Source organism: Silene latifolia, chromosome X (assembly GCF_048544455.1).
Source record: "Silene latifolia isolate original U9 population chromosome X, ASM4854445v1, whole genome shotgun sequence".
NCBI lineage: Eukaryota > Viridiplantae > Streptophyta > Magnoliopsida > Caryophyllales > Caryophyllaceae > Silene > Silene latifolia.
Window position 1 is genome coordinate 323,361,469 of NC_133537.1, and position 15,519 is coordinate 323,376,987.

At 37.2% G+C, this 15,519-nt stretch overlaps 1 protein-coding gene across 2 annotated transcripts; it reads left to right on the forward strand.

The window, feature by feature from the left end:
• Nucleotides 1-4,943, forward strand: LOC141618114 (acid beta-fructofuranosidase-like). 2 transcript variants are annotated; one of them, XM_074435229.1, is made up of 6 exons: nt 1-213; nt 2,632-3,497; nt 3,609-3,770; nt 3,882-4,111; nt 4,243-4,330; nt 4,438-4,943. In XM_074435229.1, exons 1-6 carry the CDS (start codon nt 180-182, stop codon nt 4,621-4,623), a joined length of 1,566 nt encoding a protein of 521 aa, XP_074291330.1. In that variant the 5' UTR covers nt 1-179; the 3' UTR covers nt 4,624-4,943. The 2 variants fall into 2 exon arrangements, with proteins under 2 accessions (XP_074291330.1, XP_074291329.1); XM_074435228.1 differs by lacking the exon at nt 1-213 and adding an exon at nt 2,254-2,314.
• Nucleotides 4,944-15,519: the final 10,576 nt, after the last annotated feature.

Here is a 15,519-nt window from a genome sequence, read left to right on the forward strand (position 1 = left end):
TTGTTGATTGGTAATAAAGTAAATTGGAGTGACAAATAGGAAAATTGGTTAGAGTATACGAAACTATAGTCGGTGTATTGAATAAATTTTGACGTTATATTAAATGATAAGTGTATTAAATGTTAAGGAGTTAATTACTAATTTGTTTTTATTCTTGTTTTATTTGTTGATGTTCGTTGATGGCGTTGAATTGGCACGTTCCAGATCCTAATGGTAAGTGTATATTCTTCTTTAACAGAATTATGTTTTTTATGAGGTTTTTTTTTTGGTGCTAGTGTTGGCATAATTTTATCGTTTATTAGATTTAATAACAATAAGTTCGACCATAAATCGGTTTATATTAAGTGTTAGGACACGTTAGATATGTGTGAAGTACACATTTGAGACGTATATGTTTTTGTTAATGTTTTTTATTTGTAGCCGCCAATTTAACATAGTGAATAGAAGAGAGTTTGATCATAAATCCTAAAGTTAATGACGTTAACAATGTCATTTTTGGGATATGAATTAAAATTCAGACATTTATACTTCGTAACTAAATAGTTACGTTACAATTCAATTATTTCCTATCCTGATGGTCTTAAAAATTGTTACTAAGACCATTAGTCAATTTTTTAATACGAAATAAGTGGAGGATATTGTCTACGCAAAATAAAAACCGTCTAATAAGCTGTCTTTTTATATTGGATAACCATTAACCATATTGTAGGTAGCACCAAAGGCGTTGAAATTTTGACATCTAAGGATGTCGTGAATCACATGACATTCAAGCAACTTCCATGATACGAGTATAATATAATTAAGCCAACTCGTTCAATTTGCCCCCTGTGGATAAATAAAAAGAATCATTTTATAATTTATTTATGTCTTGGGTCTTTTAATCCTTCCAAAAGTCAATGGCCGGTTTAATTTGACGTGCCCCAAATAAACTCAATTAGAAATAAAAATTACCTATGGAGTAATTTAGAGAAGTATGAAAGATGCCTAATCCGGTATGATTGTATCATTACAAAGTAAACACGTCATTAGAAATTTATCCTTTCCTTTAATGACCAAATTTTGAAATTACAATCAAACAAGGAATAACCTTTACCTATACCTCAGCACTTAGATCAATGGCGGAAGACTAATGTAACTTGAACAAAAATTTTAGGCGCAATAAGACCGTTTAGTCGACTTCATAGTCGAACTCACTAGTTATAGTGCAACTAAATGGTATCGAGTTTTAGTATCACTCTCTCATATATAAAATGTACCGTCTATATATTTTTCATTCACAATATGAAATTCTTATTATGTGTGTTTAATACTACCTGATGACACTCTAACATCGTCCGGAAAGTAGAATTAGGAAAACAATAAGGAGGGTATTACTTATTGATTACACAAAATCTCATTGAAGACGAGCGATATCCGTCACAAGCTTGTGACGGATACCGTTTCTTCTCACAAAATGCCCATTGAGAGGTGAGTGGGAAGCACATAGGGGTACCCTACCTTATACCCTCTCCCTTTTTGTGAGATGTCACAAGTTTGTGATGAGATTAACCCGTCACAAGCAAGACTAGCTGTTGAGATTATTGATTGTAGTTGGTTGAAAGTGGGCCAGGAATATGGTTGCAAATTCCGACAAAAGATGAATAACATGGGGCCCAAAAGAAGTGAAGTGTACAAATGAATATACACACATGAAATAATGAACGTGTAGATAACGTAAATACTTATAATAATAAGAAAGAAAGAAAGTGTGTGGCTAGTAAAAGAGACATATGAGCCTTTTATGGAGTTGTGGACCAATTACAATGTGATGTGTTTTCCTACTTTCATTAACTACGTGGATTGTGTTGCTCTGTGTCACTGGATCATGTTGCTCATAGTTGAATGTTGTCTATTATTATTGGTGCATTTCATTCAACGTGGCAATATTGTCGTCACAAATACATAAGTCGATTTTATACAAATTTATTATAAAACGGAAATTTTTTCATTTTATCTACTAACAGGATTGTATTTAGATCTGTTTTACAACTATATTAGTGTAAAAACGCCTCACACAAGACTAACTCTGATAGCTTATAGTGTAATAATTATGGCCGAAAAATGAATCTTTATGGAATATGGTTGACGTCATCGAGTTGTATTGAGTCTCGCAACCACTCTTTCATATGCAACATATATGTGTCAAGATTCAAGAAAAGTGGATGGAGTTGAAGGAGCAAAATCCGTTGGCTTTGTATGAATGACTAGTATTTTGATTAGGCCGTTCAAATGGTGGTTGTTGCTTTGACAATTGTATTTTACAACAAAAAATCTGGTAAATGTCCTCTTTAGCTGCCTTTTAATAGTTGGTTTGAAAGCCAAACAATTGACGTTAAGTTAGGAAGATTAGCCTTTCTAATTTTCTGTCCAATTTTATTTTGAAATTCTGAATAACGAAAACATAGATTTTGTCTCTAATTCGGTTACATGTTATTCTGGTCTTATTCCCTAGTGTTCGACGCTTGGTTAATACTGGATTACTCGGACATGAGTTTGACACTTGGGCCACCTCATTTTAAGCCAACATATACGGATTTTTCATTAAAACGTATCTCTAACACTAACTAATGCTCATTTTTAATTTGTATGTAGGTCCGTTATATCACAAAGGATGGTACCATCTATTCTACCAATACAACCCGGATTCAGCCGTATGGGGCAACATTACATGGGGACATGCAGTATCAAAGGACTTGATTCACTGGAAATACCTCCCAATATCACTGGTCCCTGACCAATGGTACGACATCAACGGTGTTTGGACCGGTTCAGCTACGCTCTTGCCAGATGGCAACATCATAATGCTGTACACAGGTGACACTGACGACTTTGTACAAGTCCAAAATCTAGCAACTCCTGCTAACCTCTCAGATCCACTTCTTCTTGATTGGGTCAAGTATTCGGGTAATCCTGTTATGACCCCGCCCCCTGGTATTGGGGCCAAGGACTTTCGTGACCCGACTACCGCGTGGGTGGGGCCTGACGGGGTTTGGAGACTTGCACTAGGGTCTAAAGTTGGTAAGACGGGTATTACGTTAATATACAAGACAGTTGATTTTAAGAAGTACGAGCTTGTGACTAGTCTTGATAAGCCACTACACGCGGTCCCTGGTACGGGTATGTGGGAATGTGTCGATTTTTACCCGGTATCGACTACGAGTTTAAATGGGTTAGACACGTCGGTTATTGGACCGGGTGTTAAGCATGTGTTGAAAGCTAGTTTGGATGATAATAAGCAAGATCACTATGCTTTGGGGACTTATGATATAGCTACTGAGACTTGGACACCTGATAACCCAGAAATGGATGTAGGTATCGGGTTGAGAGTAGATTACGGAAAGTATTATGCATCAAAGACGTTCTTTGATCAAAATACAGGAAGACGGATTTTGTGGGGTTGGGTTGGTGAGACTGATACTGAAGATGATGATTTGTTGAAGGGGTGGGCTTCCTTGCAGGTAATATTTTGCTTAAAATTTCTAAGCTGAAAACTCGCCTTACAACCACAAATTCTAGCTCGATGACTATTGACTAATACGATGATTCAACTTGATTTTTATTTATATCAGACAATTCCAAGGGTTGTGACATACGACACAAAGACGCGGGCTAACATTATCCAGTGGCCAGTGGAGGAGGTTAAAAGCTTGAGAAAGGAGTACACTCAAGTTGATGATGTTCAATTACCACCAGGCTCCATCATTAACCTTGGCATTACCGCTGCTGCTCAGGTATTTAGGAGTTAGGACACGCTAATATTTAACACATAATCAATTTTGTTACTATTAATCACAATTACGAAGCGAGTAATAATTAATGTTTGTGCAATTTGCTTGTGGCAGTTGGACATAACTGCTGAGTTTACAGTAGATTCAAAAGCATTAGAGTCAATAGTTGGAGATGACAATGTGATCAATAGCTGCGGCGGGGCTGCAGTGCAGCGGGCTTTAGGACCTTTCGGTCTTTTGGTTTTGGCAGACGAATCTCTGTCCGAGCTGACCCCTGTATATTTCTACATTGCCAAGGCCTCAGATGGTACCGTCAAAAACTGGTTTTGCACTGATCAGTCCAGGTAATTTTAATTGCAGCTAATTTCAGTAGTATCCCGATATATATAGGCTCCCATTCTCACTATGGCGGAATTACCATTATCAAATTAATTAGAAGCAAAGAATGTAATCAAGTACACAATTCTTGGTGCAGGTCATCAAAGGCTAATGGTGTCGACAAACAAATCTATGGTGGACCAGTTCCGGTTCTTAAGGACGAGAAGTACTCCATGAGACTACTTGTAAGTTAACCTCTATCGACATCATAACTCGAGTCTTCGCTTTCTGCATAGGACCTTACATTTAGTTCAGTAGTTTTCTAGTTGTACTAAATGTTGCTGTAAAACAGGTTGATCATTCGATAGTAGAAGCATTCGGACAAGGAGGAAGAACATGTATCAGCTCAAGAGTATACCCAACAAAGGCAATCAATGGGAAAGCCAGGGTTTTTGTGTTCAACAATGCCACGGATTCGAGTGTGACTGCCTCTATCAAGGTCTGGAAGTTAGATTCAGCTGATATCAGACCTTTCTAAATTTTTTAATCAAATTGTTGAATTCTCCATTTTTTTCAGCCACCTTTTATACTCTTGTTTAAAAAGGGTGGTTTGATTGATTTATTTCCTACATTTGATGTGAGGCAAAAGGTATATATATTTATATACTGATATACTTGATCTAGAGCTATAAGTTGTAACATAAAATAATATGTAGAAAAATTGATGTCCAAAGGTGTGCCCAAACTTTGTTCTTATGGTTGGGTTGCCTTTATCTATGTATTATTATCCATCTCCATGTATTTTACATTTGTACTAAGATTATGAAAAATGAGAATTTCCGAGATTTTGTACTTGAACCATTTGTGTTTGAAGGCCTTTAGATATGTTCTATTCTCCGCACTTGTGGCAATTGCATAGTGTGACGATCCGCACACTTGAACCCTTAGATTTATTTATACTTATGTAATTTCATTTCCCTTGTACATTTGTAGTAAGTATTTTCTTAGTAGTTTTAGAATAGGTTTCCATAAATAGGTATATATTTATTTCGAACTAAACTTCAGTAAATTCAATGTTTCCTCGCTACAGGGACCAAACTATCAAATTTGCCTCTTTGAGAGGTGCTAGTCAATGAAAAACCGCTTCTCATCCAAAAGCTTGTTGTTGCTTGTTGCTTGCTTTCAATAATCGTATTGCTTACTTTTATTGCTTTCGTGTGCCGGACTTGATAATCGTGACTAGGATTCCCGACACACACCGACCCGAGACCGAGTATCGTGCTAGTGGGCGATCCCTCACTAGTACGAAGATCCTTATCGCTTGCATCTTGCCTTGAGACGGGAGAGGGTGCGCGCCACGGTCCCGGCAAAAGTAGCGACATCGTGACATTTGGTATCGAGCCGGTCTTCGGACGGGTTTTACACACGCCGCATTTGTTCATCGAGATCGAGAAAATGGGCGAAACAATCGAGGACCGAGTGGATGCCTTAGAGGACGCAATCGACGTCAAGCTTCCCAAACTCGAGGACATCGTTATGCGGATGGCTGCGAGCCTCGAGGAGTTGCAAAAGACGGTTTGTGACCTTGAGACGAAGGTGGACGGGATGGAAACCCGCATCCTAGCGATCAGTGGTGCGATCCCCGACGATCGGGAGGAAGAGATCAATCATCTGCATCGAAAAGTCGAGATGTTAGAGAACACTTGCGCCACGCTCGTGAAAGCGGTGGCCAATGACGGGAAATCTGTGGGGAGCCATAAAGTGAAGGCACCTCCACCTCGTGCCTACGATGGGGCGAGGGATTCGAAAGCGGTCGATAACTTTATCTTCGATATGGAGCAATACTTCCGAGTAAGTGGGCTCGACGAAGACGCGGAAGTTGTCACTGCAAGCATGTATCTAGTCGACGATGCCAAGATGTGGTGGAGGGCTAGGTACAAGGAAATCGATGTGGGCACGATTACGGTGACATCGTGGGCCGACTTCAAGAAGATCTTGAAGGATCACTTCTACCCCGAGAACACGGAGTTTGTTGCTCGGAAGAAGTTGAAGGAAATCAAGCACACCAAATCAATCCGAGAATATGTGAGGGAATTCTCTGCATGCATGCTCGAGATTACCGAAATGTCTGAGACGGACAGGACATTTGAATTCATTGATGGGTTGAAGAGGTGGGCACAACAAGAGGTCATGAGGCAAAATCCCAAAACTCTGTCTTCGGCCATATCGCCGCGGAGCGGAGCGCGCTCGACTTTCACGGGAGCGAGAGGCACCAAGAGTTGTGGCACCAACGGGGAATACGGGTGTGTCACAAAGTGGGTACAATGGACAAAGGCCACAAAAAAGCGCCATTTCGGTTGGGAAACGGTCGGTTCGCTCACAAGGAAGTCAAGCCCAATCGGCGAGCACTACAAACTCGCCCTCAAGCTCGTCTTCGAAGGCGGAAAACTCTACTGCTTCCACAACGAAGAGACCGTTCGCGTGTTTTGTGTGCAAGGGTCCTCACAAGATGGACGATTGTCCGAACAATGCGGAGTTCAATGCCATGTTCAAGAAGATGCCGAAGGGGGCTCAAGAACGTCTTGATGGGGCGTTGGCCGTCTATCACCAATAGTGTAACGAAAACTCGAGTGATGGTGAAGACCAACCACGGATGGGCTCACTTCAAAGGATCAGCGCCATGGGGAAGTACGAAGATTCCTCCGCCAAGAAATCCAACGGGCTCATGTACGTGGACTTGATGGTGAATGGGAAGCAAGCACGAGCCTTGATCGACTCGGGCGCCTCCCATAACTTTGTTACGAAAGAGGAAGCGGATCGGTTGGGGCTAGTTCTGCGGGATGCTAACAGTTTCTGAAGCCGGTCAATGGGAAAATGAGACGCGTCCAAGGAGTGGCTAAGAAGGTCGCGGTCCAAGTGGGTGAGTGGGCAGGGGAGCTCGACTTCACCACCGTTCCGCTGGATGACTTCAAGTTAGTACTCGGTATGCAATTCTTTCAGAAAGCATTGGTAGTATTGAAACCAAGTGACGGATCGATGCTACTAATGGGGTCTATCGTAGTGAATACGGTAGACGGCGACGAAGACAAGGGGCAGCATCGAATTTCGGCTATGAGGGTGATACCGACGCCGAAACAAGGGATGCGGCCTTGGAGAATGCCTAAAGATTCGGTGGAGCCGAGGGCGAACAAGACCCAGGCTAACTACGATGCTAAGTGGCCTGGGGGACGAAAGAAGAGTCTACCCCCTCACCGAGGAGTAGACAATGAGGGCCGAGATGCCCAAAGAAGTAGGCCTCGTACCATCAGGGGCCGCGTCGATGTCTTGAATCGACGCCCTGGTTTCATGGTCGGTCGACCCAAGAGAGAAGGCCTCGTACCATCAGGGGGCCGCGCCGAAATGCTGATTCGGCGTCCTGGAGAACTCACTTACTCGTGAATGCAGGTACTGAAGTGGTGATGGACAAGGTGAAGGTGCGATGGAGCAAGCACCTTGAACGATCTCGTAAAATTTCCGCTCGAGCAACGAGGACTTGGACTTTCCAGAATGATCAGAGGCGAGTGATAAACTTGGAGGACATGATGTTCGGGAGTCTCGCCGTCAAGGAAATGCACTCTATTCTTGAAGGGACGATGAATCCGATCATGGTGTGGACCGAGAAGTATCTACAAGCCGGACTCAAGAGAAAGCCAAACCACAATGCAGCATGGACGGCCACAGCTCACCGAGGATGTCTCACTGAAGCGCCGTTCGAGATTTTTGTGTTGCCGAGGGCGGCAACAGATTAGGTGGGGGAGAGTGTGACGATCCGCACACTTGAACCCTTAGATTTATTTATACTTATGTAATTTCATTTCCCTTGTACATTTGTAGTAAGTATTTTCTTAGTAGTTTTAGAATAGGTTTCCATAAATAGGTATATCGCTATTCTGAACTAAACTTGTAAATTCAATGTTTCCTGCTACCAGGACCAAACTATCAAATTTGCCTCTTTGAGAGGTGCTAGTCAATGAAAAACCGCTTTTCATCCAAAAGCTTGTTGTTGCTTGTTGCTTGCTTTCAATAATCGTATTGCTTACTTTTATTGCTTTCGTGTGCCGGACTTGATAATCGTGACTAGGATTCCCGACACACACCGACCCGAGACCCGAGTATCGTGCTAGTGGGCGATCCCTCACTAGTACGAAGATCCTTGTCGCTTGCATCTTGCCTTGAGACGGGCAAGGGTGCGCGCCACGGTCCGGCAAAAGTAGCGGACCGTGACACATAGGTACATACTTTTTTTTTTTTTTTTGGTTCAAATGAGCACATTATATCGCAGAGAAGAATCGAACTCCCAACCTCACGGTTGGAGCAAGAGAGCTCTTACCACTTGAGCTAACCTCCGATCACTCGGTTTAGCACTATATTGCCCCAGCCCCGGGATTTGTGATTCTTGACAACACATAATACATAATTTTGACATTCAATATAAGGGAGTACACTAACATATTTATGAAGCCAAAATGCCTTATTATAGTGGGGTTAACAAATTAAAGGAACAGTCGGTATTGCTCAATACCGTTTTAAGTTAAGACTTCTCACAACCTCCTTTTATTTTCAACATTATTTCAATCAGTTGTGAGTATCGTCTTAACTTAAGATGGTCTGAAGTAAGAATTTGTGACGGAAATACATACAGTATTAGAGTAGTAATATGCTAAAGGGTTTTGAATAGAGATAACTAGTTTTGTGGCCCGTGAATTTCACGGGATATTTTGTTTTTAGTGTTTCTAGTAATTGAGACTTTATAAAATATCAAATCACATAGTAAGACTATCTCATGAATAATTCATGATAGACCGTGTACTAAAAGTACGGGCATTGACATGTTAACATAAATATCAAAGTCGATAAATTAAAGAATGCTATTTTTTCAAAGGTAAATTGATGAAAAAAATCAACAAATACCAAAATAAAAAATACAGTTGAAAAAAAACTAAAAAACTGTTACTCATTCACGTTGATGTCGTCAATCTTACACTTAATTTTTAATATATAGTTCTTTAAGCAATCATAATATTTTACTTCTCCATATAATCTTCTTTTTCCAATGAATCGTTATTATAAAAAAGTAACTCAGTAATTAGTGCGAATTAACCAACAAAACAGTGGAATTTGTTTTATACAATATTATCGTTATTAACTTAAACTTCTCTTAAATAGAGAAAGAAAGAGGGAATAAGCATGAAGTTTTAGAGATGTAAGTATGTTAACCTTTGAATAGGTCAACACCATAAATCTTGGTAGACCCTAAATGAGAACAAAACAAATACATACGATGAAGTTGAAAAATGTGATCAAAACTTCATACCAATGGAACTTGCACTAAAAAAGAAATAAATTAGTTAATAATCTAAAACCTTAATACATTTACCTTAATTGGAATAGAATCATAGGAAGATTAGTGACACATTTAGTTCTACTAACAATAGAGATGAGAAGAATTTTGGTTTATAAATTTTGCCTTCCAACAAAAATATATAAACAATTAAGGATGCGTTTATGACTTTTGAGCATCATTTTTTCATTATTATCAAATTTAATATAAATATAAATATGAATCAAGGTTCATGACTTTTGAGTTTTGAGCATCATTTTTTTCATTATTATGAAATTTAATATAAACATAAATAAGGAGTAAGGAGAAATGGAATGTATAAGGTTTGCTTGATTACCAATAATTATAATTTTTTTTTTTTTTTTTTTTTTACAAAATCTACTTTATACAAGAGTGGTTTAAGATATTATCGTATGTAATTAAATATGACATATAGATTATGGTAGATAGTTTGGCTTGCCTTTTAATTAGATTTATAGATTATAGATTTTTTATTTAGATTATAGAGTTATAGATTTTTCTCAGTATTATGAAATCTAATATAGACATAAATATGGTGTAAGGAGAAATGGAATGTGAAAGGTTTGCTTTATTATTATTATTGTTATTATTATTATTTTTTTTACACAATCTACTTTGCATGATAATGGTTTAGAAATTCTCTTCCGAAATTAAAATATGACATGCAGAATAATAATGGTAGATAGTATCGCTTGCTTTTTAATTATCTTATAGAATTAAAGTTAAATAAATAGGTAGATTAATAACCAAATTTATGAGAAGAAAATAAAGAGTTTATATTAGTTTTTTAGTGATTGCAACTACTGTTTTTTTAAATTTTTTTGGTACTTATAAGCATGTGACAATTTTGGAGATAATTAACTTTTTAATACATAGTTTTGCCTTTTTATAATATTGTATAAAAATAAATAATTAAGTAATTAATATAGATGAATTAGTATTAACCTCTATAAAAATGCCATGTGAATTAAAATTAAATATTTTAAGTAGCCTTTTAATTATATTGTATAGATAGATTTTACCTCAGTTTCGTGCCTTTTGTATTTCTTCCCTCTTCAGATTACCCACGTGATGCTTTGTCTTATCTGCATTCACATACATTTCACGATGCTTTAAAATTCATATAAAAAATATATTGACCAAAAGGTAAAACATCAACATGGCAAAAACTTCACAAACGAATCAACATTGTCACATGTAAATCATTGAAATTAAACAAAATGGAAAACATGAATTTAAATATAAATCAAAGGATTTATAAAACCAATAGCATAACAAATTAAAATATACTTTATTGGACATAACAACAACAATACTCTATAATAATACTCAATATACTCTCTATAATCAAATAAATAAATTAAACCATAAAATATAATCCACAACTTAGAAACTCATGGGCAAATGAGCAATAAATTTTAAATAAATATTGTGAATAGAAACTATCATAGGTATTATAGGTTTTATAGTCATCACACAACCATAGACTCCCATATTTTAATTTTATTTTTAATTTATTTTGTGGTATTATTACATTAGATAATTGATTGCTGAACAATTCAAAAGGTGAATTAAATAGGGAAAAATGTTAATGAAAATTATGGGTATTAAGTAGTATAAAGAAATCTAATCAATTTATTAACATATTATATTACAAAAATTAATTAGATAGGAAGAAATTTTATTTAATTTGGTGGATGTTAAGAATTATGAAGAGTTTTAATCAATTTATTATAATGTTTAATTAAAAAAATTAATTAAACAGGAAAAAGTGTTAATAAAAACTAGTGTAGATCCCCGTGCTACAGCACGGTATTTTTTAGTTTTGTTTTATAAAGAGACATTCTCATTATATTCATTGCATAAATTAATTGTACCTTTAATGTTATAATGTACTAATATAATCTTAGTAAGAGGTAGAAAATGAAAGTTTATTACCATAAAAAGACATTTTAAGTTAAGTTATTTTTGTCTTAAATCATTTTTACTTTACTATAAAAATTAACTCTATAATGCTATATCATTGCTTGAAACTCATTTATGACATTAAATGTAAAATCTAATTAAAATGCGTATAACCTTATAACAATAAGAGGTAAAAACAGTATACCACGCACTTAAAAAGACGATTTACGAATAATTAGACTAATATTTTTTATTTTTAATTAAAAAAAACATAAAAATTGTTACGTCCTTTAAAATATACACCATATTTAGTGTGTAACCGATGACGGATAATATAAGAAACAGATTTACGTAATTTTAGGGTGTAAGTGATTACAATAATTATGTTAAAGACTGCATAAGAAGCAGGTTTGCGTAATTTTAGAGTGTAACTGATGAAAAATAATATTTATGTAAATGAAAATGATTGCATAATAAATTATGGATTTCAGTGAAAAAATCATAATATAAATTTTAATTAAAAAGATTAGAGTTTAATTATAAGAATATATTAATTGAAAAGATAATAATGTAATGAATTTTTTTTACTTGTTACCTTATTTAGCTATATGCCTTTTGGAGGGAAAACTAAGAGAATTTTTATTCTCTTAGTAGTAGGGGGATGGTGGGTGCATGTTAAGTAATATGAAAAGTTTTAATTTATTAACATGTTTTATTACCAAAATTTCAATTAAAATGTCAATTTTAATTATAAATTATGACATTTATTAACATGTTTTAATTACAAAAGTTCAATTAAAATGTCAATATTGATTATAAATTATGAAATTTTGATGTAAATTTGTAAGGGTTACATAAATTAAATTAATTTATAGAAAAATGAATTAAATCTATAAAATAAGACAATTACGTGGCAATGAGTTTTGATGCTCACATTTACGTGGCATTTACGTGGCATTTTTGGATCCTACGTGGCTTTATCTACGTGGCGTTTATTAGTCAATTTAGGGTAGCCTTTTAATTATATTTTATAGATGTAATTCTTGCTAGTTTAAGAGCACGAGTTACCGCGGTAACAATCTTCATCTTCAACGGGCCAGCAAGTCCGCTTTCATTAAGCTCCCTAAAACACAATTTGTACTTGTCAATTGCAATGACTATCCAATCTTTGACTTCTTTTACTACAAACTCAACATTAGTTCCATTGAATGAAACATTCCTTCCCTCAATAGGAACATAAGCGTCACCGAAATCAAGCATACAATTAATAATTCCGTAAATAGTGTCTTCAGTAGTGTTCGCCTTGACCCCTCATCGTTACTCATATCCGTCAACATATGCAATACATTGACATGATTAGTAACCGTTGCGTTTATCGCGGCCTCACAAAGTCCTTGTTTGTTATTGATAGTAGAGGTGTAGGGTGATAGAGAAATGCAACAAAGCGTTGGAAAATGAGTTGAGTTGCAACCGTTGCTAATTAGAGGAATTGTTGTACGGCATTTCTGATATAGGGATTTGCCGTCACTTCCTATACCAAAACTATTTATAAAACCCGAAAAAGCGTAGTATTTAGTCGGGGTCGAACTCAAGGATGGTGGGGGTTGCTACGAAGTTCAATTAGGAGTCAAGTTTAATCAAAATTTAAAAGAAAGGGTTTCGGTTATAATCACTAGAGCAAAAGATAAACAAGTTGGTGATAATGAATACGGTTAATTAAAAGCTAGGGCCTTCGGGGTCATCAATATGGTTTAGGGGCAAACATGAAGATCAAAAAGGGTCAATGGTGAGAGGTTAACCTAAGATGAAGAACCAATGTCTTGGCTATCTTAAAGGTGGCTACTAATTTTCATTAAGTCTCACACCCCTCCTAGACACACATCAAGACTCCCAAAAAAAACTTTCATTCCAAGGGAGAATTAAGCAATAAAGGAAGAAAGGCAAAAGCTTTCACTTGAGCAAATCAACAAACACCTTGAGTGCAATGAATAGGAAAGTTAAACAATTTCACCAAAGATCAAAATATTCAAAGAATCATGCCCCTAAATTCCATAAAGAATCACCCTAAACCCTAGAGGGAATCTACTCACTCATGTTAAGGGAAATTATGCTAAATAGAGAAGAAAAGCAAACAACACAAGGAGGAGACATGATGAATGTTGTAGCAATATCAAAGGACAAGGAAAATGTAAACAAATGATAAACAAGTAAAAGAAAGGAAAGAAATTATACCAACAAAAGGAAAGATGAAGGCTTGATTGATTAATAAGAAGGAAAACCCTTCAAAATCCCCAATACAAACTTCAACAACAAGTGTAAACAATTGACTATTACTAGAACTAACTAATTCTTGCTAAATATTAATAATAATTATTGAAAGATTAGTGCTTGATTAAGAAGGTATTACAATAATATGGAATGTTTTTCAGATCTAGGGTTATGTGTACAAAAGGGTTTAAGAGGGGGTATTTATAGGCTTGTACAAGATTAGGAAGAAAAGAGGAAGAAAAGCCCAAAATCTCGTCTGTTTGCGTTTTTGGGTGCGGTGCCCCGGCAGCCGGTGCTCCTACCGGCAAAACCGTGCAAAGAATTAAAACAACTGGCATCTGTGTTTTGCCGGTGGGCCGGTTGCCGGCCTGCCGGCAAAACACACTCTTCAGGACTTTGGATGTGTGAAATGCCGGTTGACCGGCTGCCGGTGCTCCTACCGGCAGCGAGGCCAAGCTCGTTTTTCACCAAATTCTTCAAATAAATTCCACCTGCTGTGCTTTACCGGTGGGCCGGTTGCCGGCCTGCCGGCAAAGCACATTCCTCAACTTTTCTTCAAAAATCTTAAGTCATTCTCTGGGGTGTGTTTTGCCGGTGGCTAGACCGGCTGCCGGTCTGCCGGCAAAACACACTCTTCAGCATTTCTTCACCTCTTCTTCATGTAAAGGCAATGGGGTGCCTTTCTTGCCCCGAATTCTCCATACTTGGTTCGTTTCCTACAAAAGGATGCACAAGGTAACAAGTACGGGCATTGGGCACAAAACGCAAGGAAAAACACCCGAAACCGACTCGATATGAGTCGGTTTGCATAAAAGAAAGAGGGAATTAGGAGTAAATTAATCGTATATCAAACCTCCCCACACTTAATCCTTACTCGTCCCCGAGTAAGTCCTTAAACCAAATGTACAAAGCATTATTATGATAGATATGGAGAGCGGATGCACAATATAAGCATCTCTCGACTAAACTACTACTTAAGCCGATCGAGTATTAGCGCACTCAACGCCCCTTCAACTCACAATTTGACACCCATGAGGGGAGAGTGCCCTATTGCAAGGCAAGTTGGGTCTTGCTACAAAACTTTTGACACATTCATCATGAAAGCACATAATCAACAAATAGAATGCATCTAACAAAATGATCCACTTTCCTCATCTAAGTGGTCGGATTTTTCAAATAACAAAACATGGTCTCGGTCGGGAGTACTGAGTCTCGGGAGTGCCAATTGAGGTGCCAACCCCTAAATGTGACAAAAGCAACCCTTGTGTGACCAATGCTCAAGAAACTAATTCAAGAGCGGGGAAAGGGAAGAAAGGGCAAGTCCGCCGAGAATTACAAAACCGACACAAGATTCAACCAAAGGACCCATGACTAAGGAGACCAAGGCAACGACATCCTCACGGTTTTCACTCGTCACTCAATGAAAGAACAGGGTGATTTTTGTGACAAAAAGTAACCAAAATCATTCAACTAACTCGACTAGCGAAAACGTGCCCGCAATCTAATGTGTAAGACCGTCCTATGTCCAATGAAATACAAACAATGATAAAAATGCATACAATATGAAGCAAAGGGTTACCACGGGGCTAAGGAGAGGGTCGAAACGGGATTGGTGCAAGCACCGTTTGGACATGTGGAGCTAAAATCAAGAATCGTCGACACATCACATCCCATCTCTTATTGCAACACATGAGACACGTCTATGCCCTAACATAGCAATGATGACCAAAACTATGCAAAAATTGCATAAACCCAACTCAAGTAGGAAAAATTTGATAAAACTCCTTTTATTTCAACAAATGGTAACGTCTACACCGTAACAACGACTCGGTTTCCAAAGCCATGCAAAAAATGTGTAGA

What these genes read in the sequence shown, in the direction of transcription:
- LOC141618114 (XM_074435228.1), top strand. Translation starts at nt 2,269, where the DNA reads ATGGTGGTTGTTGCTTTGACAATTGTATTTTACAACAAAAAATCTG. An exon ending in AGGGGTGGGCTTCCTTGCAG is followed by an intron (nt 3,498 to 3,608) that starts GTAATATTTTGC and finishes TATTTATATCAG; the next exon opens with ACAATTCCAAGGGTTGTGAC. An exon ending in GCATTACCGCTGCTGCTCAG is followed by an intron (nt 3,771 to 3,881) that starts GTATTTAGGAGT and finishes TGCTTGTGGCAG; the next exon opens with TTGGACATAACTGCTGAGTT.